General features: G+C 37.7%; 3 protein-coding genes and 1 long non-coding RNA gene across 5 annotated transcripts; 2 read left to right on the forward strand and 2 right to left on the reverse strand.

Annotated features, from left to right (window-relative positions):
* Positions 1–6,236, forward strand: LOC117342620. 2 transcript variants are annotated; one of them, XM_033904819.1, is made up of 3 exons: positions 1–213; positions 3,621–4,437; positions 5,868–6,236. In XM_033904819.1, exons 2-3 carry the CDS (start codon positions 3,631–3,633, stop codon positions 6,057–6,059), a joined length of 999 nt encoding a protein of 332 aa, XP_033760710.1. In that variant the 5' UTR covers positions 1–213; positions 3,621–3,630; the 3' UTR covers positions 6,060–6,236. The 2 variants fall into 2 exon arrangements, with proteins under 2 accessions (XP_033760710.1, XP_033760709.1); XM_033904818.1 differs by lacking the exon at positions 1–213 and having other exon boundaries at positions 1,635–4,437.
* Positions 6,237–8,821: 2,585 nt separating this feature from the next.
* Positions 8,822–13,489, forward strand: LOC117342631. The gene is made up of 3 exons (XM_033904830.1): positions 8,822–8,954; positions 10,880–11,571; positions 11,882–13,489. Exons 2-3 carry the CDS (start codon positions 10,894–10,896, stop codon positions 12,062–12,064), a joined length of 861 nt encoding a protein of 286 aa, XP_033760721.1. The 5' UTR covers positions 8,822–8,954; positions 10,880–10,893; the 3' UTR covers positions 12,065–13,489.
* Positions 13,490–17,831: 4,342 nt separating this feature from the next.
* On the reverse strand, positions 17,832–18,715 carry LOC117342632. Its single transcript, XR_004535878.1, has 2 exons — positions 18,406–18,715; positions 17,832–17,926 (listed from the first exon to the last, which is right to left on the reverse strand). It is a non-coding gene; the product is annotated as an uncharacterized LOC117342632 (long non-coding RNA).
* Positions 18,716–19,036: 321 nt separating this feature from the next.
* LOC117341793 lies at positions 19,037–24,724 on the reverse strand. Its single transcript, XM_033903656.1, has one exon. It carries the CDS (start codon positions 24,722–24,724, stop codon positions 19,037–19,039), a length of 5,688 nt encoding a protein of 1,895 aa, XP_033759547.1.
* Between the last annotated feature and the right edge of the window lie 1,206 nt (positions 24,725–25,930).

Genomic DNA, 25,930 nt, shown 5'->3' on the forward strand with positions numbered 1-25,930 from the left:
AGTAGACTTTTAAAATCTGAGTATTCGCAGAACAATACAATCGATAGATAAATATCCCACGTGATTGAGATACACTCACTAGACTATCGGACACTGTCGATACAGAAACAGATTTATGTAGATAGTGGTGCTATTTGATAGATGTTTCTGGTGTACCGAGAACAACGCGATGGCATTTCGACCAGGAAGTCTCCACCTGTTCTATACATACTGGTGAGTATACCATATAGTATGTTGTTAGCAACCGCCAGACCGGCAGACATTTTTCCTGGTACGTGTCCCCACACAGACCGGCACACAAGGACATTGATAGATTTGATGATTATGTGGGGCGTATTTGTGTGTTGGATCATCGCCATATATATAACCTTATACTCAAGTATATGAGACGAAGAATAACAGTGGATGGAGTCATGTAGGCGGTAATCCAGTTACCAATTAACTAATACAACCTGATAGTCTATAGGCAGTTAAACATTAAAATGATAGTAGTAACCACTTCTTCACCACTTCCTCGTTTTTTGGTATCACGGTAATTGTTCGGTAGGAGAGGCACACATGCACTAACGGTGTGTGGTTGGAGGATATGCGATGTATTTTGTTTACGAGTATATATTTTAATGTATGCAAGATTTCCTTTTGAGTTAATTTTTTACTAGAATGACAATTTCACCTTTCATTTCTCACATTCCATTCAATGAATGATTTGACGACTCTGTTTTCTTAAATATTTTACTTACTTTACTACAGGAGACTGTTGACACACAAAGTTAAGAAAAAAATTAAAAATCCAGCGACTTGGTCGTCGTCCCCTGGTATATCATGTAGTGTTGGATCAGATCATAGCAGTATCTAAATCGACTTAGAGCTAAGGTATAACAACTTCATCGCTATGGTATAGAGACATTTATGATAAGTGTGTTCTGATGAATCATGCTGGTACGAAAGACGATCGCCGATATCCCTTTCTCATTTTGAGTATGATGATTTTGTGCAGTCGTTCATTTCTTTGAAGCATAGACCAATGGTTGGTTGTTTTATAAGGAGAAGTGTACCTAATCCTGTCGATGATGCGTCCTTCATAAAGCTACAACATAGGCGTCTCGGGGGGAAAAAGTAACTGTTTGCAACTGTCTGGTGGGTCCTGTTCACGGATATGGTAAACTTACTTCAGTTAGTTATGGACTTTCCAACATATTTTACCGTGAGTTGGATCATTGCTGAATTGTTCTCAGATTCAGACTCTTCCTGAATTGCTTTCACTTTCCCAGCATTCAGTTTATACAAAGTACAAGTTATATTCAGTCACTGTTTTATTTGACACTCTGACGCTATGTTTTCCTTACGCTTTCATATGTCTACAACTGAATGTAGACTAGTGACGTGTTCCTCCCGCGCTTCGCCCCAAGTAAGTGAATCTTCCACAACGGTTTCGAATTGTCATCCGAAATTAACTTACGACATTGTTTACTGAAAATACCTCAGGCGACTAGAAACACCAATTGGTACCCTTACAAACGTTTAACGTCCAAACGGGGATGTTGAATGTGCACAAGGTGCTGCTTGGCTCGTCTGACTTAATTATCGAAATTCCTGATTCTGCGTCAGGTACAATGTATACAGGATAATTCGCATTAACTACATTGTAGATGTGTTATCATTTATTGTTTTATGGAGAACTGCTCATTCCAATAACACTAGTCAGATTTTGGGCTCAATAGAGATACCGAGTGTATTGTTTTATTTTTTTTACCGCTACACTACTAGTGTTAACTCAATTAATTGGCTCGTAAACTTTCTCAACTAATGCCTGTTCCTCCATTCTATTAGATCTTGGTTTGGTTGTAAATCATACGGTACTTACTAAGGTGAACGACCGGCCATTTTCAATGTGATTTTTGTATAAAGATACCCTTTAATCCGATTAACACATGTAGACTTTCGTTAAGAGTATCAGTCTTTTTTGTCTGACTCAACCTGCCGACTCTCTATACAAGATTTATCTGTTGACTCGAAGCAAGTCCATTGACATAAGTAACGTCTTGATCAACGATCAGACAATATATAGTCGTTCTCGTTCGGAGAATGCGACTTAACCCGGATCGACATAGAAACAGAAGACGCATATCCTTCCGAACCCCTGGTCTTATTTTGCTGTAATTTTAAATGGATTCAATACGAATCTATGTTATTTATTCGTATTTTGGTTTCGTTTTATCGATTTTGACTTTAACGATTTTATGTGACTGTCGGTGTTCTCGTTCGTTTTGGTACTCACACTGAATCACTGACCTATCAAGAGTTATTATCTGTCTGCTTGTAGTATTTTGAGATTTCCCATGCCATTGTTGTTCCATCTGTGACAATGCTGTCTTTATTCGATTTCACCGAGCCCACATGTACATCTTAAATCTCACTGCTGTGTCTTTTAGTTTCAGTTTCACATCACAGACCAGTCGTCCTTTTTTTCTGGAGTACTTACTTTGTCTTATTGAGTTGCTCCGATAAAGAATAAGTCATCTTTATTTTCGATATGTTTGTCAATCAACTGTTCTTTTCCCCTTTTGCCATTACCTCTGTGAGAGTTTGCGACCTTTGTGAACGCTTGTTTGTATATGTAAGGTCTACACACCAAGGAATAATCATTGAGCCTGACCACAATTCTGAAGCTGTAATTTTACCGCCTGTAAAGGTTTTGACGGCACGCTTCGTGTTTGCCTGTTTTTTTTCTTTTTTGTTGTTTTTTTGTTGTTTTTTGTTGTTGTTGTTGTTGTTTTGTTTGACAACACGAACCGATTGATCAACCCTATAACATATGTCAATGAAGAGGTATTCATTTTCACTAGCACGGAAGATGTCAATTGCTTTCTTCAATTTAAAACCAAGGTTAATCTCTAACATAACAGGGCAGTCTGTCCTTGACCAAAGTATCGCATAGATCACCAAATTTATACATACCCATGATGGCTTTATTTCTGAGCTCAGTGACATATCTTGATCAAAAGTTTCCATAATGCATATCTTTCATAAGTGTATTATTTTACTTACGTGGATACAATATTGATAGAGCATCACTTTCGGAGTGTTTATTTGATCTGTATTGCTGGTTGTACAATTTGAATGTGTTGACAACTACCAGTGTATCCGATCCCGAGCCGATCCCGAGCCGATCCTATGGATGAATGTTTATGTTTGGATTTCCTGGTTGTTTGTCCCAATCTCTGACGTGATTAAGTAAGACTAAAAACGTTGATATCACTAACGACAAGCTAATACGGCGGACTGTTGACAATTTTTATTCCATATCGAGGCTTACTCACCAGTCATGACGTAATGATTCATTACACACACATATACAGACCCCTTTCTACGATATCATGTCAATGAGGTTTCTTATTCCACGTATCCCAGAAGACCCTCCCATACATCGTACGACCCTCCCATACATCGTACTGTATACCTGTGACCAAATGAGCATCAAAGACATTCATGAAATTCTATTTTGTATATTCGTATGTAATTTTCGACTTACAAATGTATTGCCGATCACAACAAGTAAAGCAAATTTATACCTGTTTCGATTTGTGACGAATGAAGTGGATACTTTATGTTTATTTCAGATTTTATGTCATGGAGAAAAAATGTGGATATTGCGGTAGGAACACTTTGAGTCTCCGGCGGTGTTCGTCATGTCAGGACGTTTACTACTGCTCCACTGTGTGTCAGCATGAGGATTGGAGAGGTCAACACAAGGTCAGATGTAAAGAGATTCAAAAACGTAAAGAAACCGGAAGTAGAAATTCACATGAGGACGCCTCTCTTCTTCCGAAAAAGGAAAATGGAAACGGAACTGTTCTATATCCACCTATCGGGGCCTCTAATGAAGAGTTCGTGGAATATTTCGACCGGGAAGGAATGAGCTTTCTTACTTTGACAGATATGTTATCGGGCAGTGTCGATGCTTATAAGGAGGATCCAGTGGATCAGAATACTAAAAGAAAAAGAGATAACACTATAAACAAGACATGTTACGTATGCGGCGAAACAAGTGCCGTAGTGAAAACTTGTGCTCGGTGCAAGATGGTAAATTATTGTTCCCAAGACTGCCAAAAGAAAGATAGGAAAAGACACAAAATACAATGTAAAGAACCAAAAGAGCAATGTCCTGATACTAACACAACAATGGATGGTTCTGCTTTTTTTCGTTCCATGCCAAAGATGCCAGATCTTTCCATTCAGTCCTACTCTGAACCAGGTGCGCTTGCAAAAGCCAAGAGTCTGGCCTGGAGGGCCTTTCCCGACTGTACTGTATTGGACTTCATCCGGGAGATCCCACCCGAGCTGTTCGGAATGAGACCACGTGGTACTTCGAGAGTTGCTGTCGGTTTTATATCACGGTTTCATCGAAATATGATGCGACATTGCATATTTCTACAGGTATAATATCAGTAATTATTTAAAATTATGTTACGGTGCGGTAGTTAACGATCCACCATGAGGTCATGAGGTCAAATCTCAATCGGGATCGAGTGCGCATATTTTGCGAGGTGCATCGTCATCCGGAGACAAGTCCTAAAGACATTTCACGGAAGCGTTAAAGATAGCAATCTTATAATAACACTTTCTAGGTCACAAAGCAACAGCGACACAGACGTAAATTGAGAAAATAATCTACCCCGCAAGATGAATATTTCAAAATACTGATATGCATGAGAAATCGCTTCTAGCCCCGTCATAACCACCCATACTGCCACGCCGCCGTGCACGAGTTCCCATTTCTGTTTCAAACCTATTGCAGCGTAATCTAGAACATTTATCCATCTAACTATTTCTACGAATTTATTAAACGGGCATATGCTTAAATTCTGTAGTGCTTTCCTATGAAAAAAAATAAGTAACGGAATTTCCTTACCTTAACAATCATTTATTTTGGCGAGCAAAAAATGAAAAATTCAAAACGGGTATCATCAATCTATTATGAAGAGAAACGAATGACATATTCTATTTATCTTATGAATGGTATCTACTTTCATTTCTTCCCTTTTTGTTTGTTCAGACAGGTGATCGATCAATTTGTACGAGCCGTTTTGGACCGCATCAATAAAAACTAAGAGTCGGTCAAGTGCCGAAAAAATAGGGCGAGTAAATAACGAACTCCTTCAAAAATTTACTTTATAATAAAAAGAGCATTTTAATTAATTTCAATTTCAATTTTATAGAAAACAAGAACCACGGAGCGATAACACGAGCGACCGCTTATGTTGTGTCATCACAGTTTGACAGGCGAAAACGCATTCCTCAGTAGTTATCAAATATCGCTGTCAGAGGGGGCCATCGGACAGAGTTTTATAACCGCTACATATTAACATGATTTAGTGTCACTAAGTTAGGAGAGTTGAGAGATGTTTCTACCAAAGATTATGTTTAAAGTGCCATAAAAGGTCATATTTGTAGCCGAATTATGAGTTTTTTTGATATTCATTTATTTTTTTGAAAAGGGTATCTTTTGATAGACTTGAAATTTAAAAAGGGTTCTAAACGTACATGGATGATTTTCTTTATTTCCCGTAGTTAACCTTCCAATTTCAAACTGCGTTTTTTTTTTCTTTCAGTTGATTCACAACATCAACAGTATTTAATTTTAAAGTAAAAAATTGGGGTTCGGAAATACACCATATGACTGCAATGCTATTAATCAAGTCCAGCGACATATAAAAAAAGATTTTGTTTTGTAGGAAATGTTTATAGCAATTTTCGGAGAGCAGTCAGCCTCATCTGTTGATGGATTTAAACTACAGATTCTTCTTTTATTATTATTTGCAATATTGTAGTCATTTTACCAAGGATAAAGTGTTTTTTTGTTGCAGGACAAAGACGGCGATGAGGTATATGTTGCCTTTTACCTTGAACGTGACGATCCTCGACCCTACTTCCGGTGGGATGACGTAGTTCCGGGACGATACATATGTATAGAAGATCCTTACATCCATCCGTTTATGGACGGCTCTGTTGGAATCCGGGTAGATTTCCCTTCCGCTGTTCGGGTGTTCGCGGTTTGATGATTCGATTTAAGACATCACTTCAGTATTCATACCCTGCTGTTACATTGATTAATCGCGTATTATATTTCAATCGGTCTGAACTGTTTGCTATTCATATTTCATAGGTTTGAAGAACCAGAAATTTCATAGTATTCTCAAGGAATCTCTTATCATAGAATGTAGAGTGTAATTGACCAGGGGTACATAATTTATTATGAAATATATTTAAACTATGAAATGATGTATCTTCAAAATAAAAAAGAAGAATATCGTTTAATGTTTTTTTTATTTTCTTTTCTTTATTTTGTAAAAGGATCGGCTTTTCACCTCAAACCGACACCTTTAAAATATTTATACCCAGGTTCGGTGATCTTGGGTTCGTCAGGGTCTTACATTCTGGGTCATAATTTGTACGTGAAGTCTGGCAAATAAACACGAACTCAAGATATATAAAGTTCAGGTAGTCTTATTAGGATACCACTAAACACTATGTAAAAATATACAGAGACACAGGGACAAATTATACAATTCTGTCACGCACTCAACACACACATACTATAGGACAACATGACAGTAGTTTAGTAAACTAGCGGCTACATGGCCATACTATAACGATAGTACACAAAACTACTGACAGTGAGTGTTACCATAACAGTCTAACAAAGACTTTCATTCTGACTACGTGAGTCGGGGAGAGCTGAGCCAGGCAGTCCTACAAAGACTTTCCATCTGACTACGTGAGTCGGGGAGAGCTGAGCCAGGCAGTCCTACAAAGACTTTCCATCTGACTGGCGAACTACACAGGTGTACCGGCTTATATAGACAACCGCGGCAATCCGCACGTGCAATATTCGCGCCAAATTACCTGTACTCGGAACACTTCCGCTGTCAAATGACTAAGGAATTCCGAATAGTATAAACAGCCGGTATATCGAACAATACAGTCGTAACTTGTAAGTAGACAGTCACCATATAATCTATTCAATAAAGTTTATAAATTCCTCAACTTTTACCATTTTTTCTTTCTTTGTTTCTTTTATCTTTCGGTTGTTTACGTACATTCTTATCTATGTTTACAATGGCTGGATTTTTAGGATTCTCTGTTTTCAACATTTGTGCGGCGACTTTAATTAATTAGAGCCTCTCGGAAATGTCCATTGTGACGTAATACCATAACATATCATCGATTGCTCTAATTATAATCTGACGGACTATCCCCAAGAGTGTCCTATTTGTAGAATTTCAAAATCTAGTCAACTGTTATCTAAAATGATAATTTTCGCAATTTCTTTAATTTATGCAATATTTATGGGCATAGTCAATCATTATCCATGACGGCAAATGTAATAATTACTCTAATTTATGTTACTTAAATGATTTATCGCTTATGTTGCACGTCCTTTCGCAATTTCGGAGCAACCACTCTCTCAGTGCGAACGGCCTCTTCCCTCCATGGGATTCAGAAAGACTGGCCACTTTTGTAAAAGTTCAAAATATATGTTTACTATGGATGAAAAAGGCAGATTGAAAAACAATTTAATTGTTACCTTAATTTAATCTAGACATATTTTATTGCTTCCAACAATCACGCAAGATGATTGGGCATAATTTATTGCAACTTATAGAAGCCCTCTCCTCCACTTTTTGATTCAGCAATGTGACCGCAACAATAGATATATAGGTACATTATATACAAAAAAAAAAACGGAATTGGAAATCAGTGGAGTGAGACAGAATGGAAGTCCAAGGAAATAACATTAGGTGATATCATAACGCAATTCTTATCATTTACAACTATATATTGCATACACTTCCATGCTAGTATGGAGCAAATCAATTACAACCTCAGATTTTACATGAAGCCCTAACGTGGTGTGTAGTCGATTTACCTTCATACTAGAATGGATAATAACATTTTAATATACGTGGATCTTAGCGTATTGAAATGCATGTTGAAATGTTAAATATTAAATCGTTAAGTAACTAAGCATTGTTAACCGATTCAAATGATTAAACAAATACGCCTAATCTTACTGCCAGTCTCGACCAAGAGGTTTCGTTCCCCACACTCACTAAACATCTATGAAATATTGACAATCGGTCATCTTCGTGCCTTTCGGCAAGCTCAGAAATTACGGGAGAACCGATTGTGACTAAACCACTACGAACGGTTATTTAGTGTCAGGATGGACATCTCTACCAGCAGCACCTAGTTAATTTACGTATTTAAGAACAAATCAATTGTCGCTCATCGTTTTCCTAATTTCGAATTGACCACATGCACAATCCGAACTGTCTCTCCCCTCAGTTGAAATAATGTAGCCATACTCATATTGTGGCTGTCTTTTACTGGGCGACCACGTCTGTCACGAATCAGTATAATAATATACCATTATGTCATTGCATGTGTGTATGTGTACATTGAAAACCACCACTATATGCACATTGTAGATAACAACGGCTACCGGGAGTCGAAACCAAAAATGAAACCGAAAGTAGGACTACAATTTTGAAACTATGTTTCTCGGAACGATACGACGGTATCTGAAAAGGGCGCACCGATCAATACTATGATAATGTACAGGTACATAATGTTTACATTACAGGTATGTTTTGGGTTAGGTGGACAAAAGGCTGCGTCATTATCTTCAGTATTACGCTGGCAACATGTAAATCAACTGTCGGAAATAGATAAACTACATATCACTTTCAATATACATGTATATACGCTGTGTGTATTTTAAGGTACGAGAAGTCGGAATTCCTGAAAACAGATATCCGAAAATAGTCAAATGCTTACAATGTAGATGTGCTATATAGTTATGATAAAAGCTGGATAGCGATACTTCAGTGTCAAATTGTCACAAGACCTGGTGTACTGCTACAGGTGAGCCGAGCTGGATATTCCTAGGTGTAAGTAATACGTACGTTTAACTATATGATCAAAACTGAAATTGTATTCACTAAGTTAGGTGACTGAGAACGTATTATTTTAATGTCTGGTACAGATGTAAGTAATGTTCCTTATATTTTTTCTACTTAAGCTATCAAGAGGGATTAGAATATTATATAATCTAAGTTATAACTGCTGAATAACTGAGGTTATTAAAAACAAATAACATCCATTTAATCATTTGTATTCGCAAATTTGAGTTGTCTCCCTTCCTAGTTGTAAAACATGCAACCTTTCGCTTTCTGTTTGACACGGTGAACAAGATTTTTTTTTACGGTTGCGACATGAAAAAACCATAACTAACAAACTAAAGTTGAAAATAAGATGGTGTGGCACGGGGGCGTATTAGGACCACTAGAACAATCATTTATCTTGTACGTACAATATACATCAGTTCAACATAAACAATTATAGATTGTAAAATACTTGCAAGATACTAAAGTTGTGCATACATGTACAATATACTAAGTAGTCTGTACACGATACTAAGTTGTACGTACAAGATACTAAATAGTATGTACACGATGCTAAGTTGTACGTACAGATACTAAGTAGTCTGTACACGATACTAAGTTGTACGTACAAGATACTAAGTAGTCTGTTCACGATACTAAGTTGTACGTACATGTACAATATACTAAGTAGTCTGTACACGATACTGAGTTGTGTGTACACGATACTAAGTTGTACGTACAATATACTAAGTAGTCTGTTCACGATACTAAGTTGTACGTACATGTACAATATACTAAGTAGTCTGTACACGATACTAAGTTGTACGTACAAGATACTAAGTAGTCTGTACACGATACTAAGTTGTACGTACAATATACTAAGTAGTCTGTACACGATACTAAGTTGTACGTACAAGATACTAAGTTGTGTGTACACGATTTTAAGTTGAACTTACAAGATACTAAGTAGTCTGTACACGATACTAAGTTGTACGTACATGTACAATATACTAAGTAGTTTGTACACGATACTAAGTTGTGTGTACACGATTTTAAGTTGAACTTACAAGATACTAAGTAGTCTGTACACGATACTAAGTTGTACGTACATGTACAATATACTAAGTAGTTTGTACACGATACTAAGTTGTGTGTACACGATTTTAAGTTGTACTAACAATAAATATACTAAGTAGTCTGTACACGATACTAAGTTGTACGTATTATACGTACATTGTACTAAGTTTTGTGTACACGATTTTAAGTGGTACGTACAAGATACTAAGTTGTGTGTACAGGATACTAAGTTGTACGTACAATATACTAAGTAGTCTGTACACGATACTAAGTTGTGTGTACAGAGACTAAGTTGTGTGTACAGAGACTAAGCTGTACGTACACTATACTAAGTAGTCTGTACACGATACTAAGTTGTACGTACATGTACAATATACTAAGTATTCTGTACACGATTTTAAGTTGTACGTACACTATACTAAGTAGTCTGTACACGATACCAAGTTGTACGTACAAGATGCTAATTAGTCTGTACACGATACTAAGTTGTACTGTACACGATACTAAGTAGTGTGCATATAAAACCTTATTTCTCTCTTTAACAACACACTGTATATGGCTCACGTTAGCTTTATAGGTAGCATAATATATCGTATGGTTTTAAGCAGATACCTCATCGAAATGAACATTTCCTGGCTGTTTTGATAAGTTCGATATCACTTCCGATGACGAAGATTGTCCCATTGGCGTCGGATGTTTCGAATACTTAAATAGATTTTTACATTGTATAAAATGCAAAACTCAGATGAAGCCCTCACATAATATTTCTGTTTGATTTGGATAAATAAAAGCTGAAGCTGAATATTTGAAAACTTCTATCAAACGATTTGTTCAAAATGTGTCTGTTTTTGCAGAAATTGAAATTGCCATGGCAGATGTTTGTGGATACTGCGGCCTTAAAGCATTGGGTCTACCCCAGTGTTCGGGGTGTAAACACATACACTACTGTTCTAATGAGTGTCAACGAAAAGACTGGAAAGGTCAGCATAGGGTCAAATGTAAAGAGATACAGCGTCAAGTACAAAAGGAAAACAACACACCAATGACGCGGAAACAGCCAATACTGAAGAAAGACAATGGCTACAGAGCAAACGCACTTACTCAAAACATTCATCAACGACAAGGTGGAAATAAAGAAACCGGAAGACGAAATTGCCGGAAGTGTGTCGAATGTGGCAAAATAATATCAACTACGCAGAAATGCAGTCGTTGTAAGAAAATTGATTACTGTTCAAACACGTGTCTAAGTAAAAATTGGAGTGAACACAAGTTGTATTGTACTTCTCCAGAGGAGGAAAACTACGTTACCATCACAACGGATGGATTCCGGCGAGAGGAAGCCTTTGCATCGAGGGTATGCAGACGAGTCGGATTTCAACAGGCGGAGAGTCTAAGTCGGAGGACGTTTGAGAGATCAACTCCCATGTACTTTATCCAAGATATACCGCGATGTATGGGCTGGATACGGAGAAAGCGTGCATCTGGGGTTTTTGTTGGTTTTATATCAAGAATGCACAAGCGAATATCCAAATCCATATACTTGCAGGTAATTAATATATCAATTTACATTTAACATAATTATACATTTTCATTAGCGCCCGTTCTTTATAAAAAAGTAAAAACAACAAGCGGAAATATTCTAAATTGAATAACAATAATCCATATCGATGGTTTGTTTGTTTGGGTTTAACGGCCCATCGACAGCTAGGGTCATTTAGGGCCGATCAAAACAGTGGTTTTTATTTTATTCTATTTGAGTTTAAAATCATAATATCGATGGAATTTCGAGTAAATTCGTTTTTAGCTAATATTGATAGGGAAAAAAACGTTACAAAAAGATGCTTTTTTTTCTACAGGATGAAACTGGAGACGAAGTACAGGTGATATTTGCTCTTGAGAGAGGGGTCAAACAGTCTAACTTCCGGTGGGATGACGTAGTTCCGGGTCGGTACCTGTGTATTAAGGATCCATCCATTGACCATTTCTCTGGATTGATGCTAGTAAGCGATGCTTCCACAGTTCGCGTTTTCCGTGTTTAGCTGATTACTAGAGGTAGTTGTTATTTATTTGAAGGACAGACTTTTGTACGACAAACGACTGAAAAGTCGCACATAATTATGATGTCGATATTTATCAGTAAATGTGACTGGTAGAAATGAACTACAAAATGTGCATATATTAATTTATCCCAAAATGTTGTTATTGAAAACTAGCTTAAAATGCTGTTATCAGAAAATTTTCGACGAAATGTTATTTTTGATATTTACCTCAGAATGACGTTATCAAAGGGGTGATATAGATCAAGGATACTGTTTGTTGTCAATTTTGAACCTCATAATAACTATTGTTTTCTGAATGTATTTTATAAATCATCTGTTCTCCACAACGAAATCACATACATAACAAGATAAATGGAAAGATTTATTCGAAAACCTGTGAAAAACGAATGAGACCAGGTGTTCCGAGGCGATAAACATCTCCTCGACCAACAACAACTACTACAACAGTCATGTTAGTCGAGGTCAGATCAATGTGACGTCACGTTCTCATAAATAACATGGGTCCGTGTAACACTTAACAATTCAAACCTGGAAAGCTTGAGACTCGATGTAGAAGCTTCCAACTTCCCCAAACATATGGCATGTGATCATATTGCAATTGTACGTATACCTTTCAAAAGCAAGGTAAATATAACCATAAGATTCTTACAAAGTTTCACACATCATACATTTTGTGTCATGTCAACTTTTGTTTGCTTTAAACAATTAAATACCATATAATTTAAGAGTTATCAACCCCCTTTTCAGGTGAATACGAGGATTTATTAAACCTGAGAGAGGTTTTCCCTCGGCCTCCGGTTGATAATTAATAATTGATAAATCCTCGTGTTAACCTGATAAAAGGTTGATAGTTGTATAATATTGAAGGTATTGAGTATATGAAGAGGCGACCGACGTCTTGAAATTGAAATATGGCCAAACAATGTGATGTCAGACATACTATCCTTATTTTCCTGGGATGGATTTCAAAGGAAATGAATGTGCATTGTATTAGTGGGATTGAAATACATTGTAATTGTGTGTTTATTCTAAATTAATTTCATGTGTACATATAGATGTGTGATATTAGAATAATTCTGATTGCTAATTTGTAGTATATCCTAATGTAACAACATTCATCTTACTCTTAGATCTCTAGTTATGTCTTTCTTCCTGTCATTCTTCTTTGCTTTAATTTCTTTATAATCATTATAAGTATACTGTGTCGCTATCACAATCTTTGTGATATATAAATATGTGGGAGGAATTTTATAAGTTGTTAAAACTTGTGCCAAACCGATTGTGTCTAAACATTAAAATATGTTCATATAAGAAGAAATATCAATGCATTGAGTTGAGATAAAACACATTTATTACATTTTTACCAGTGAAATATCAAAAATTATTCATTCTATAAAAGTGATATTTTTCACTAGTGAAGAATATCATATTTTTCATAGTGAAAAATATCACTTTTGCTGATTTGACCAATCAAATTAATGATTAGAAAATACCAAAATAATTGACCAATCAGAAAGCCCGACATATATGTCAGCACCTGGACAGGGGAAACTACTTTTTTTGTTTACAAATTATCGCTGTAGTCCTAGTTAGCATACGGAGTAGGGTTTTCGTTGATAAAAAATGTAATAAACAGAATATCTAACAGTGTCTTCAGTAAAACCAAATATATTTCACTCGTGTGGCTAATATTTTGATATTTTTCACTCGTGCTGCGCCCTCGTGAAAAACATCAAAATATTAGCCCCACTCGTGAAATATATTTGGTATTACTGAAGACACTGTTAGATATCCTCTATATATCAGTATGCGTATTCTATTATATCGAAGTTTCCTTAGCCTCGGTAAAAGTAAAGTTAGAAAGCTATTAGTTATTCCGACTGATGAAAAACGAAAAAAAAAAATCTTTTGTTTACCACACGTGGATTGTTTCTAATAATATCAGGGTGAATAGTGGAGCAATTATGATAAACTATTGATATGGAACACAACACAACACAAATGAATTATAACGAATGTATATTATGTTTTTGTTGAATATATACAGTGCTGTAAGTTGTGTACATAACCAGCGAGCTTTCGTCTCATAATACTACCTGCGATTATTTTGACATACATTTTAAAGTTATAAAATAATGTGCCAATCAAATTATTTCCTTCGATAGAAGTTTCTGTGTGAGTAAGATCAGTATATATCGTGAACTGAAACCTAATCTACGGCTGAGTATTCCATTTCATCTCCACCGCGAAATTACCGGTGTAAGTTATAAGCCAGTTACACAGGGGAAAAGTCTTTTTGTCAATTCAGGTCAACTTCTTAGCATGAAATTGACCTGAAATTCTTCCATCTGAAGTTCAGAAAAAAATTGGCCAATTTCAGCTCAAATTCAGGTCAATTTAAGATTTACATTTTTTCAGGTCAAATTGACCTCAAGATAGTTTGCCTGTGAATCGTAACAGACATAATTGTATATGATGAAAACCCGAGATGATAAAGAAAAACTCTGCAGGGACAATTTCACTTTATATTACGGATCAACACCGATAGGAGACCTGCCTTACAGTTAGAGAGTAAGAATCGTACCTGTTTGTCAATTACATGATTCGTAATTAGGAATATAATATTGGAACATGTTTCTTCGTCTTCAATAACTTTAATAACTAAGTCATGTATATTAAACTTATTTGCTTAAAAGATATCAATAAATGTGGTTACTGGTATGGCCTGCGAAATTGTGTATTGTCACCTTGTATAGTAATTATAATATTTATATTATATATCACAAATGCTGACATTTGTAAATACTATTGTATATATGTTTATGGAAAAGCAGGTTTATAAGTTATACAACTTGTGTCTAATTCCGTTTAACTGTTTTCAAATAAAATATGTTTAAACTAAATAACTTTCGTCTTCATAATGTCTTCATTGACACCGTTCCACGGTTGGCTTCTAATTAAGCTTTCGCCCTTGTTAAGAACGCTCCGAGTTCTGTCACCTGGTCTTAAAATACCTGAGTATATAAAAATGGTATCCGCTACTCCTGCTTGGCGCTCAGCACTTTTCAGAGTGGGACGACTGGTTTGACCGTTATCTGTTTAATGCCACTGAGTGGGATGTCCTGTTGGATGTTTTCGATAGTGTAGGCTTCAGTGAGCTAGCACTATGAAGTCGGCATCAATTCCACGCTATGACAAGGAGGCAAAGATACACAAATCCACTACAAGCAAACAAGATGCCAAAGGACACGAGGCTCTGTACCGGAAGAAAGTTTTCTACAATATATTCTGATTGTTTTTCCCACCGATTTTGCTCTCTACGTTTTCTTATCATCATTTTGATTTGTTTTACAAACTCGCAATTTTGTAGACCTGTACCTATTACTGAACGTGATGACATGCTATCTATAGACTGCTTCGAATTTCCTTGCTACGGTGTAATTCACAAATGAGCATATAGTGATTTTAATAGAGATAAATCTATAGCTGTATGAATTTAGCAGCAAATGTTCACAATACTTAAATTATACGATTTATATCTCCTCATTTACTATCTGAATTCAGCGGCCATAGATTTTAGCAGGTGCTTGTTCCTTTGCTTGACGATGTGCTATCTGTCGTCTGTTTCTATATAAACTTCTTGCTTTTATTACGATTTTATGATAATAATATTAGACATTATCCTGAAAAGGGTCTGCTCTATTTTCAAATGTACTGATACACAGTTTTATGTAGCTACAAAGGACGCGGTGCAAAATTAAGCTTAAATGATACGAGTTTTAAATGAGAGGCTGCCGGAATAACCTCTTTATTATATTAGCTGCAGGTAACTATCATTCATATAGCAGTTTTTCATACACAATTCATTCCCCAAAGCTTGATCTGCACTAGGTGCTATAACTCGACAAATGCATTGTGTAACGCATTATAGTTTTGCTGGGAATGTTGCAAAAAAAAAAAAAAAAAAAAAAAACTAGTTTCGATGCCTTGTATTGAGATATAGGCCCTCGGCTATGGCCGAGACCGAAACATACAATGGACTGGGTACCTGTTAATTCCTGTAAGAACTCTGTCTAAATCAGAGATTTATAACGTGATCAATCTCTGAATCAGATACATTTCCTTCTGAAATTAGGTGCATTGCTGTGATCCCATGTGAAAGTCTACTGCACATGTATTTAAGCATTGTAAATGCTAAAACTGTAAATGGTAGTTTACAGTCGATATGAATACAATTTGGGTGACAGACAAATATAATATGGCCCGTTATGGATATTTATCTGTACCCAAATTGTATCAATATCGACCGTATACTACCATTTTGTAACAGTTTAATGCCTATATTTACGTTCATAAATATTTTTTTTATTTACTGTTAGTTAAGACGCGTTTAAATTTGCCGCTTACCTTATCGCTGACGTCATCAGGTTCAAATAATGGAACAGCCGAAATTTCCAGAAGCAATAATATAATCCCCCATGTTGTTATTAATAGCAAACACATAAAATGGTTTTTGCACAAATTTGGATATCGTCAAATATTTCACAATTGCATAATTTCTTATTGTTTAAAATCAAAGCCGTTTTACGGGTATTACACAGGACAGACTCGAATCCTCGGAGACACTTATTTTTTTTCTATTGACTGGATTTATGTTAATTTCAGAAGAATATCAGCTGTTCAATTCTTAATGAAAATCGGCTTGACTGTAGGTAAAATGATTTCATGGATACTTAGCAGACGATGGTCAGCTTCACAGGGGCTCGATTTGTAAGGTAAGCCTTTGATATCAGTAAATAACCACAAAACTAAAATCCAGTATACATACACAATCGGAAACATACCGATACTCTCGATTTTTTACAAGATTTTTTTTATTAATACTGGACTTTTACTGCTGTCGTGTCTTGCATTTCTGAAAATTCGGAAACGAGCCCCTGTTAGTGTGACGACTATTTGATAATTTCGTAAAGATCAAGAATGGCGCTTATAATAAGTTTGAGTTGACTCCATTTTTTTAACCATAAAATATTACTCTCATCACCTGGGATTTTGGTTTATTTTTTGTGGTAGCTTATGTAAATAAATGCTAGCACTCGAAAGCTCTCTAGGCCGAACGTACCTGGCGGCGATTGTTTTAACCTGCAACACATAGAGCTGTACTGTCTTCCTACACTGACCAAATCATTGTAAATTGTAGTATACAGTCTCATGAATACAATTTGGATTACTAACAACATACAGACAAATGCAACACAGAACGTAAATACACTGTATATTGTTATATAATTGGTAATAATAGACGTTTACAAGAAAAACGTAGACGGTATTGTTAAATATCTTAATTAAGCGGTACATATATATACATGTACATTGTATATACAAATATACATATACATAAGCTACATCTACCTGTTGCTGTGCTTGATTACATGTTATCTTTACTCTGTTCGATTTTAATTGTCTTACATTTTCACTTGGTAACCACGGTATTCCAATAATACATTACTTTATAACATCGTCTGGACAGCGACGAGTTTAATACAACAACCAAATTATACCGGAAGCACTAGGCGGCGCTGCTCAGGAAGTTGGATTTTTATTATAATGATTTGATATACATGTATATAATTTTGTATTGCATTTGTTTGAAAGAAAAAAAAAAAAAAAAATAGCGATTGTAGGCGTCGAGTACGCCTCGAAATCGCTCTGGCTATCGTAAATAAATGAGGTCAATTCCATCTTCCTGGCTTCATCTGTGTTTATTATCTTTGACATCAACTACATACAAGTATAGTACAGGTGTATTGACTCAGTGATAGTTCTACGTAGATAGATTGACTGTAACGAAAAGAAACAGTACTTATTAGACTAATTAACTAAGCAACAGTTACTATTATGCCTTATCATCTATAACACATGACGAGTTTGATCTGTAGATGAGATCGAGACAACTCGCCCTCTACTATTCAGTATACAATACACATGACTTGACAAGACTAGGACGTTTCGGCCCAGAATGAATTTAACCGAACCTGATAAATATAGCAAAATACAATACTATTACGATACTATTACTCTTACACATTTATAGCGAGTTAAACAGAAATGAAACAGCAATGTATCAATCATATCATAGCATACAAATACAGCAGAAATCAAGTGATAGACTAGAATGCACGAGGGACTTGTCGTCTGTCCACGGTTCACTGACATATTTATATATTGGCCAAATTATCCAAAATGACATTATAACATGATGACATGGATTCCTAAACAAGCATAAATCATATTCAAATCATTCAACAGTAATTAGTTACCGTATCGTATCCTACGATAGTCCGAACGAATCTTCTCATACTCAAAACATGTGCTGCGCTTGGATAACGCTATCCCATAATATTCGTCTATACTAAAACCGGAAACCGGATAACCGTATTTTCCGGAATCTTAACAAAATTACCACAAATGAAACTAAACAATAAATTCAACATAAAACTAACATTTAGGCCGTAACATACCGGCCCCTTAATCGAGGCTTCAACCGAGATTATCAATTCGCAAAAACGGCCTAATAACCATCAAACACATCAATTAAATCATTATGCTTAATCATAAAATAATTACAATTACAAAAGTACATATGATATTTTAGTTCGAATTGTCCTTTCACTCAAGCGTTCACCGTATCCATTACTCAATGTCTGACTCGAGCAAGAGCACGAGTTTTGACACTGGACGCGTTAACACATTGGAAGGGGTCTTAACTTTCACGAATCGCACTAAGTCATGTTTGTCTTTCACAACTTCCTGAATCCTACCGGTTATCCACGCATGCCTAGGTGTACTATCAGCGATCAGCACAAGATCTCCAGTCTGCATATTGCGTCGTTTCTTCATCCATTTCTGGCGGCCTTGCAGAAGCGGCAAGTATTCCTTGGTCCACCTATTTCAGAAAATATCTGAAAGGTATTGTATCTGTCTCCACCTCCTTCTGGCATAGTTATCCGTGGCGACGAATGTTGCAGGTGGGAAATACTCTCCAGGCTGAAGTAATAGCAGATGGTTTGGGGTCAAAACCCGTAGGTCAGTTACGTTATCCGATGCTTCAGTTAACGGGCGTCCATTTAAGATAGCCTCTACCTCACAAAAGAGTGTCTGAAGTCCTTCGTCATCCAGTTTCGCATTCTGCTCATGCATAACAGAGTACAACACCTGTCTCACAGACCTAATGAGTCTTTCCCAGACTCCGCCGAAGTGAGAACCGGAGGGAGGATTGAATTCCCACTGAATGCTAATCTGCAACATGTTATCACGAATTTTGTCTGTGTTCCATTTCTGAATATTTTCCTTCATTTCTCGTTGAGCACCGACAAGGTTGGTTCCGTTATCCGATCTAATAAATACAGGTTTTCCTCTGCGAGCGATAAATCGTCGAATGGAGTTGATGCAAGAATCTGTATCGAGCGACGCAGCAACTTCTAAATGGACCGCACGAGTCACAAGACAGGTAAACAATACCCCATATCGCTTTACCACACTCCTTCCACGTTTCAGTTCAAAGGGTCCGAAGAAATCCATCCCAGTTCTGCTGAAAGGAGGCTGATCAGCTGCGAGTCGCTCTGCGGGTAAGTTTGCCATCTTTTGCTCAACACATGGAGCTCTGTATTTCCTACAAGTCACACATTTGGAAAGAATAGATTTCACCAGAGTGCGAGCACCAACAATCCAATATTTTTCTCGAATGAATGCAAGAACAGTGTTCTTTCCTAAGTGACCACATGATCTGTGGGCATCATCCACAACGAGTCTCGATACGACAGATTCCCTAGGCAACACCACTGGGTGTTTTGCATCATACGAAATTTCAGCTCTTTCAAGACGACCTCCTACGCGAATGACACCATCTTTAACAAAGGGGGCCATCTTGAATAATTTCGAAGTCTTTTTGAGTTTTCGCGACTGAACACCATTGTCCTGGTGAAGGATCTTGCTTTCGGCTGCGAAGTACTTTCGTTGCTCATACTTAATCAACGCGGCTTCAGCTCGTTCCAGAATATCCACAGACAGGCACGCTGTACGAAGGTTTTTCTGTCCTTTGAGAAGTCTATCCTGTCTCTCTTTCGACAATGCTAACTTTATTTTCTGGTCGCGTTTCACAGGATCAGATTCTGAACTGCTGATGTCCTGTTTTATCTGCCGGCTCCTCTCAACAGCTCCCTGCAGGTTGTCCATAGCTCTCATAAGCCATCCAGTAGCTCTCCTAAGCTTATTAAAGTTGGAGTAATAGTCGAAAAGATTTTCGACACCACTGTTTGTGTCTAAAACAACTGATGTAGCGCACGCAGTCGTCCTTATTTCAGGATCATTCTCTTTATCCGTGATCTTAACATCCTTTTCCACAACGGGCCATTCACGTTCGGATTTCCAGAGGAACATTGGTCCACGAGTCCACAGGTCAGGCAACTTCGAAATGCTCGTTCCTCTTGATGCAACATCAGCTGGATTCTCCTTAGTGTTGATGTAATACCAGTCATCTTCCGACGTAGCTTCGTGGATAAGAGCAATGCGGTTAGCTACGAACGTGTGGAAGCGCAAATTCTTGTTTGCGATATACCTTAAGACTGAAGTGCTGTCAGTCCAAAAGAAGAATCGATCTATGTTGTAATTCAGCTGTTTTGTCACCATCCTGACCAACTTCACTAGAGAAGAGGCAGCTGTAAGTTCCATCCGGGGTATAGTCACTGCCTTCAGTGGTGCGACTCTCGCCTTCCCGAACAAGAACGAGCAGTGGATCTTTCCAGTGACATCAACGAGTCGAAGATAGAATACCATTCCATATCCAATGTCACTTGCATCTGCGAAACCATGAAGTTGACAGGAGGTTACCTTGCCGAGGTTTTTCCCTTTGTAACACCGATCAATGGTAACATGCTCTAGTTCAGGTAGCTGAAGCAGCCAATCGGTCCAGTCCTTCAGATCTTTTCCTGTGATCTCCTCATCCCATCCCTTACCATCCCTACAAAGTCTTTGCAGAATTGACTTGGCCTTAAGAACAAACGGGGATGCAATTCCTAAAGGATCGTACACTGAGCTGGTTACTGATAGAATACCTCTTCTAGTAACGGGCTTGTCTTTCATCTGAATTTGGAATCCAAGGGAGTCATTCTCCATGAACCAATAAACTCTGAGAGCTCTTTCGATAGGTGGCTTACTATCCAGACTCCACAACTTGACTTCTTGGGCACGATCACCCTCTGGAATAGATTCCACAACCACATCACTGTTACTCGTCCATTTGGTAAGTCGGAATCCTCCGGATTTACACATTTGAGTCACATCATGTATAAGACTAATCGCCTTCTTCTCTGTAGCAACGGAGGTCAGACAATCATCGACATACATATTTCTTTTCAGTGTGTCCTGAACTTCTTGGGGAAACCGTTTTTGACTGTCCTCTGCAGTTTTCTGAAGAGCAAAGTTGCAAACACTGGGAGATGATGAGGCTCCAAACAGGTGAACCGTCATCCTGTAGCTCCTTGGCTCATTCGCAGTATTCCCGTTGGGCCACCAGTAAAATCGCAGATAGTCTCTTTCATTTACTGGGACCTTCACCTGATAGAACATCGCTTCAATGTCTCCAATGACAGCCACTGGTCCCTCCCGGAATCGCATCAACACACCAAGAAGATTGTTTGTAAGGTCAGGTCCCTGGAGTAAGTTGTCGTTAAGGGAGACACCTTGATATCGCGCAGAGCAATCAAACACAACTCGAATCTTGTTCTTTTTCTTGTGGTATACACCATGATGAGGAATGTACCAGACCTTTCCTTTGTCAAATCCCACAGGTGCTGGTTCCGCATGACCTTTCTCCAACAGTGTTTCCATGAAGGTAGTGTAATCTTCTTTGAACTTGGTATCTGCCTTGAACCTGTTCTCAATGCTGCGTAATCTCCGTTTAGCTATTACCGAGTTATCAGGCAAAATAGTGACCTTGTTACGAAATGGCAACGAAACGCAGTAATGTTCTCCATCCTTATAAATAGAGTTTTCAGCCATATCCAAAAATTGTTTGTCCTCCCTCGAGTTTTCTTTTCTATCGTCAATAAGACGCTCAGGGAAATCCATGTTCATAGATCTCTTAACCATGTCTTCGATGTCTTCTCCAGACTCATCCTGAATGTGAACTCTGTTGACACCTATAGTACCACTTTCTCGAAGAACATTCCAGACCACCCATCCGAGCTTAGTTCTTGTGGCATGTGGTGATCCACTAGGGCCTGCAAGTATCTCAATAGGCGAGTAGGCATCTGGTACGTTGCTGCCAATCATCAAACCTATCTCACAGTTAGGCTCAGCTAGTGAAACCTTTGCTAAGTGTTCCCACCTTGACACCTCTGCTTGTGTTGGGATGTGCTTCTTAGACACGGGCATTTTCTCCTTCGTGAACACTCGCGGAAGATCAATAGCATTTTCCGAGTCAATGTCACTTACTTGCAGTCCACTGATGGAAAATGTGTTCATGATAAATGGCTCACCCATTGTACTCAGTGTAAGCTGTGTCTTCTTACCTCTAGCTCCAAGCTGTTTCATAACTGTCTCGGTGCAAAACGAAGCACTACTACCTGTATCCAAGAATGCGTATGTCTCTATACTATGAGGTTTATCACGCAAGCGAATTCTAACTGGGACTATCGCCATGGCACAAGACACATCCCCCTTTTGATCTTCTTTTGCGATAGCATAACCAGTACTGGCATTCGATACACTAACAACTGACGAGCTTTCTTCGTTGTGTAAGATAGATGGATGACATTTTTTGCATATGCCGCACTTGGAACGATTACGGCATCTCTTCGACAAGTGGCCTTTCTTGAGACAGCCAAAGCATAATCCCTTTTCTTTAATGAAGTTGACTCTTTCGTTCATAGGTTTGGCAGTTATCTTTTTGCAAGAATCCAGAGAATGGGAAGTAGAGTCACAGAAGAAACACTTATAATTCGGGCCTGGAGGAGGTACAGTCTCACTGGTGCTCTCAGGTATAGAATCTGTAACAATCTCTGGAACTGCATTGCTGGAACGTGCAATCTTTGTCTGAGTCTTTGGTCTTGAAGTCCCAGTGGCATTACTTCCATACGTAGGGTCGTTGACTTTCTTAGCCTCTGCCTTCACAAACTTCATCAAGTCTTGGAACCGAACCTTCCTCTTCGCTTCCTTGTACTTGTATACTTGGTTCCTCCATTTATCATGCAGATAGAAGGGTAGTTTGAGCATTAATTTCTTAATATTGTCCGAGTAGTCAAGAACGCCATTTGATTTTGTGCCAACTGCATTATCACAATCTACAAGAAACAAAGAGAAGTCATCGAGTGCCTTCGGGTCTCCAGGACGAATGGTGGGCCAGTCTAATGCTTTCTTGATGAAAGCTGTCGCTATAACTTCCTCATCGCCATAGCGATCCTCCAGCTGACTCATGGCTGCCTTATAAGCCTTGTCGCCGTTAAGATGGCTGAATCCTGACACCACTTTATGTGCATCTCCGAATGTAAGTTGTTCAAGGTAGTTCATCCTTTCATCGTCATCATCAGTGTTGATTACAACCTTCGAGTGAAATTGACGAATAAATCTGCGATATTCTAGAGGATCTCCACTAAACTTCTTTACCTCTGCCACAGGTTTTCTTAAATGTTGAACTACCGACTGAACTACGGTTTGTGAATGGGACGAATCAACATATTGTTCAGGTAGTGTTCTCGATGACACTTCTGCTACACCAGTCATATGTGGTCTAGGTCTATCATATAGGACTGGAGGGGGACTTGCACAAACACTTTCATCTGTAAATCGTACAGGCAATGGTCGCGGCTTAGGGGAGGTAAATCGCGGTTGCTCGAACGCAAGAGCCTGGTCAACTGAATCATTAAGATTTTCATTTGAGTCGTACTTGTCGAGTACTCCGCTTCTCGCTTGAGCGACAGCTATACCGGTATCAAGTTCCAGCTCTTCCTCTTTGAGCTTTAGCGACAACTTAGCTAACTCAATTTCATGTTTCTTTGATAACGCTAGTTTCCTTGTCTCTAATTCTACCCTAACCTGTTCTTCTTTGATACGTTTCAGAGACGCGTATGAACTGGCAGTACTGGAAACGGATACATTATCATCGGCTTCTGGATCAGTTTTCTTTACAATGCCTTGGTCTATTTTCTCGCCAGCCACACTCAACTCTTCGGCTACAGATAAAGTGTTCTTACTCAATGTCATAGCACTCCGCGAAGAAATGTAGTTCTCAATCCAACTTTTGAATTGTTTCGCAGAACCATAATTCTCATTGAACCTTTGAATAAGCTCATCATGCTCATGGGAAGAGACTTGGGGCAGCAAAATGTCATACAGTTCCAAATATTTTTCGAACTCACTCATCCACATACTGTATTTTTTACGCACAATATCCAAAGGTTCGTCATCTTCAGTGGCTATTTCTTTTAAATATCTCTCTGACCTACATAGAGACTTGTATTTTTTGTCAAGTTGTTCCATATTGTACTGCATGCCTTTCTCACTAAATTTTCTGGCCCGTCCAGAATCTGAATTTAAGTCATACATGTAACCTTCTACAGCTTCACTGTCTCTAGTAGCCATCTTGTTCCAGATCTGTATCACTTAAAAGCTTGAAGATCATACCTCTTACATCTGGGATGATACGTCAATGAATGTAGGCGTCGAGTACGCCTCGAAATCGCTCTGGCTATCGTAAATAAATGAGGTCAATTCCATCTTCCTGGCTTCATCTGTGTTTATTATCTTTGACATCAACTACATACAAGTATAGTACAGGTGTATTGACTCAGTGATAGTTCTACGTAGGTAGATTGACTGTAGCGAAAAGAAACAGTACTTATTAGACTAATTAACTAAGCAACAGTTACTATTATGCCTTATCATCTATAACACATGACGAGTTTGATCTGTAGATGAGATCGAGACAACTCGCCCTCTACTATTCAGTATACAATACACATGACTTGACAAGACTAGGACGTTTCGGCCCAGAATGAATTTAACCGAACCTGATAAATATAGCAAAATACAATACTATTACGATACTATTACTCTTACACATTTATAGCGAGTTAAACAAAAATGAAACAGCAATGTATCAATCATATCATAGCATACAAATACAGCAGAAATCAAGTGATATACTAGAATGCACGAGGGACTTGTCGTCTGTCCACGGTTCACTGACATATTTATATATTGGCCAAATTATCCAAAATGACATTATAACATGATGACATGGATTCCTAAACAAGCATAAATCATATTCAAATCATTCAACAGTAATTAGTTACCGTATCGTATCCTACGATAGTCCGAACGAATCTTCTCATACTCAAAACATGTGCTGCGCTTGGATAACGCTATCCCATAATATTCGTCTATACTAAAACTGGAAACCGGATAACCGTATTTTCCGGAATCTTAACAAAATTACCACAAATGAAACTAAACAATAAATTCAACATAAAACTAACATTTAGGCCGTAACAGCGATGAAACTGGACATATATACTTCGTCAGGCTCTAATAGTGCCCTGACAATATCCTTCACTCTCCTAAATTCAATTTAATTAGAATATCAATATTTACAAAATTATGCTCCAGGTCAATCCGACTAATGTTCAAGAATTCCGAAGGAATCCCGCAGCTGCATTCATGATGTCAATATTTGTTACATGTGATAAAATTCCCATTTAGCGTCTGATTGGACAAAACCTTTTTATTCTTATATTCATTTATGTCTGAAATGTGTTTCTCTATTTTCTTTTTACAAAATATTATTTT

This window comes from Pecten maximus, chromosome 14, assembly GCF_902652985.1.
Source record: "Pecten maximus chromosome 14, xPecMax1.1, whole genome shotgun sequence".
NCBI lineage: Eukaryota > Metazoa > Mollusca > Bivalvia > Pectinida > Pectinidae > Pecten > Pecten maximus.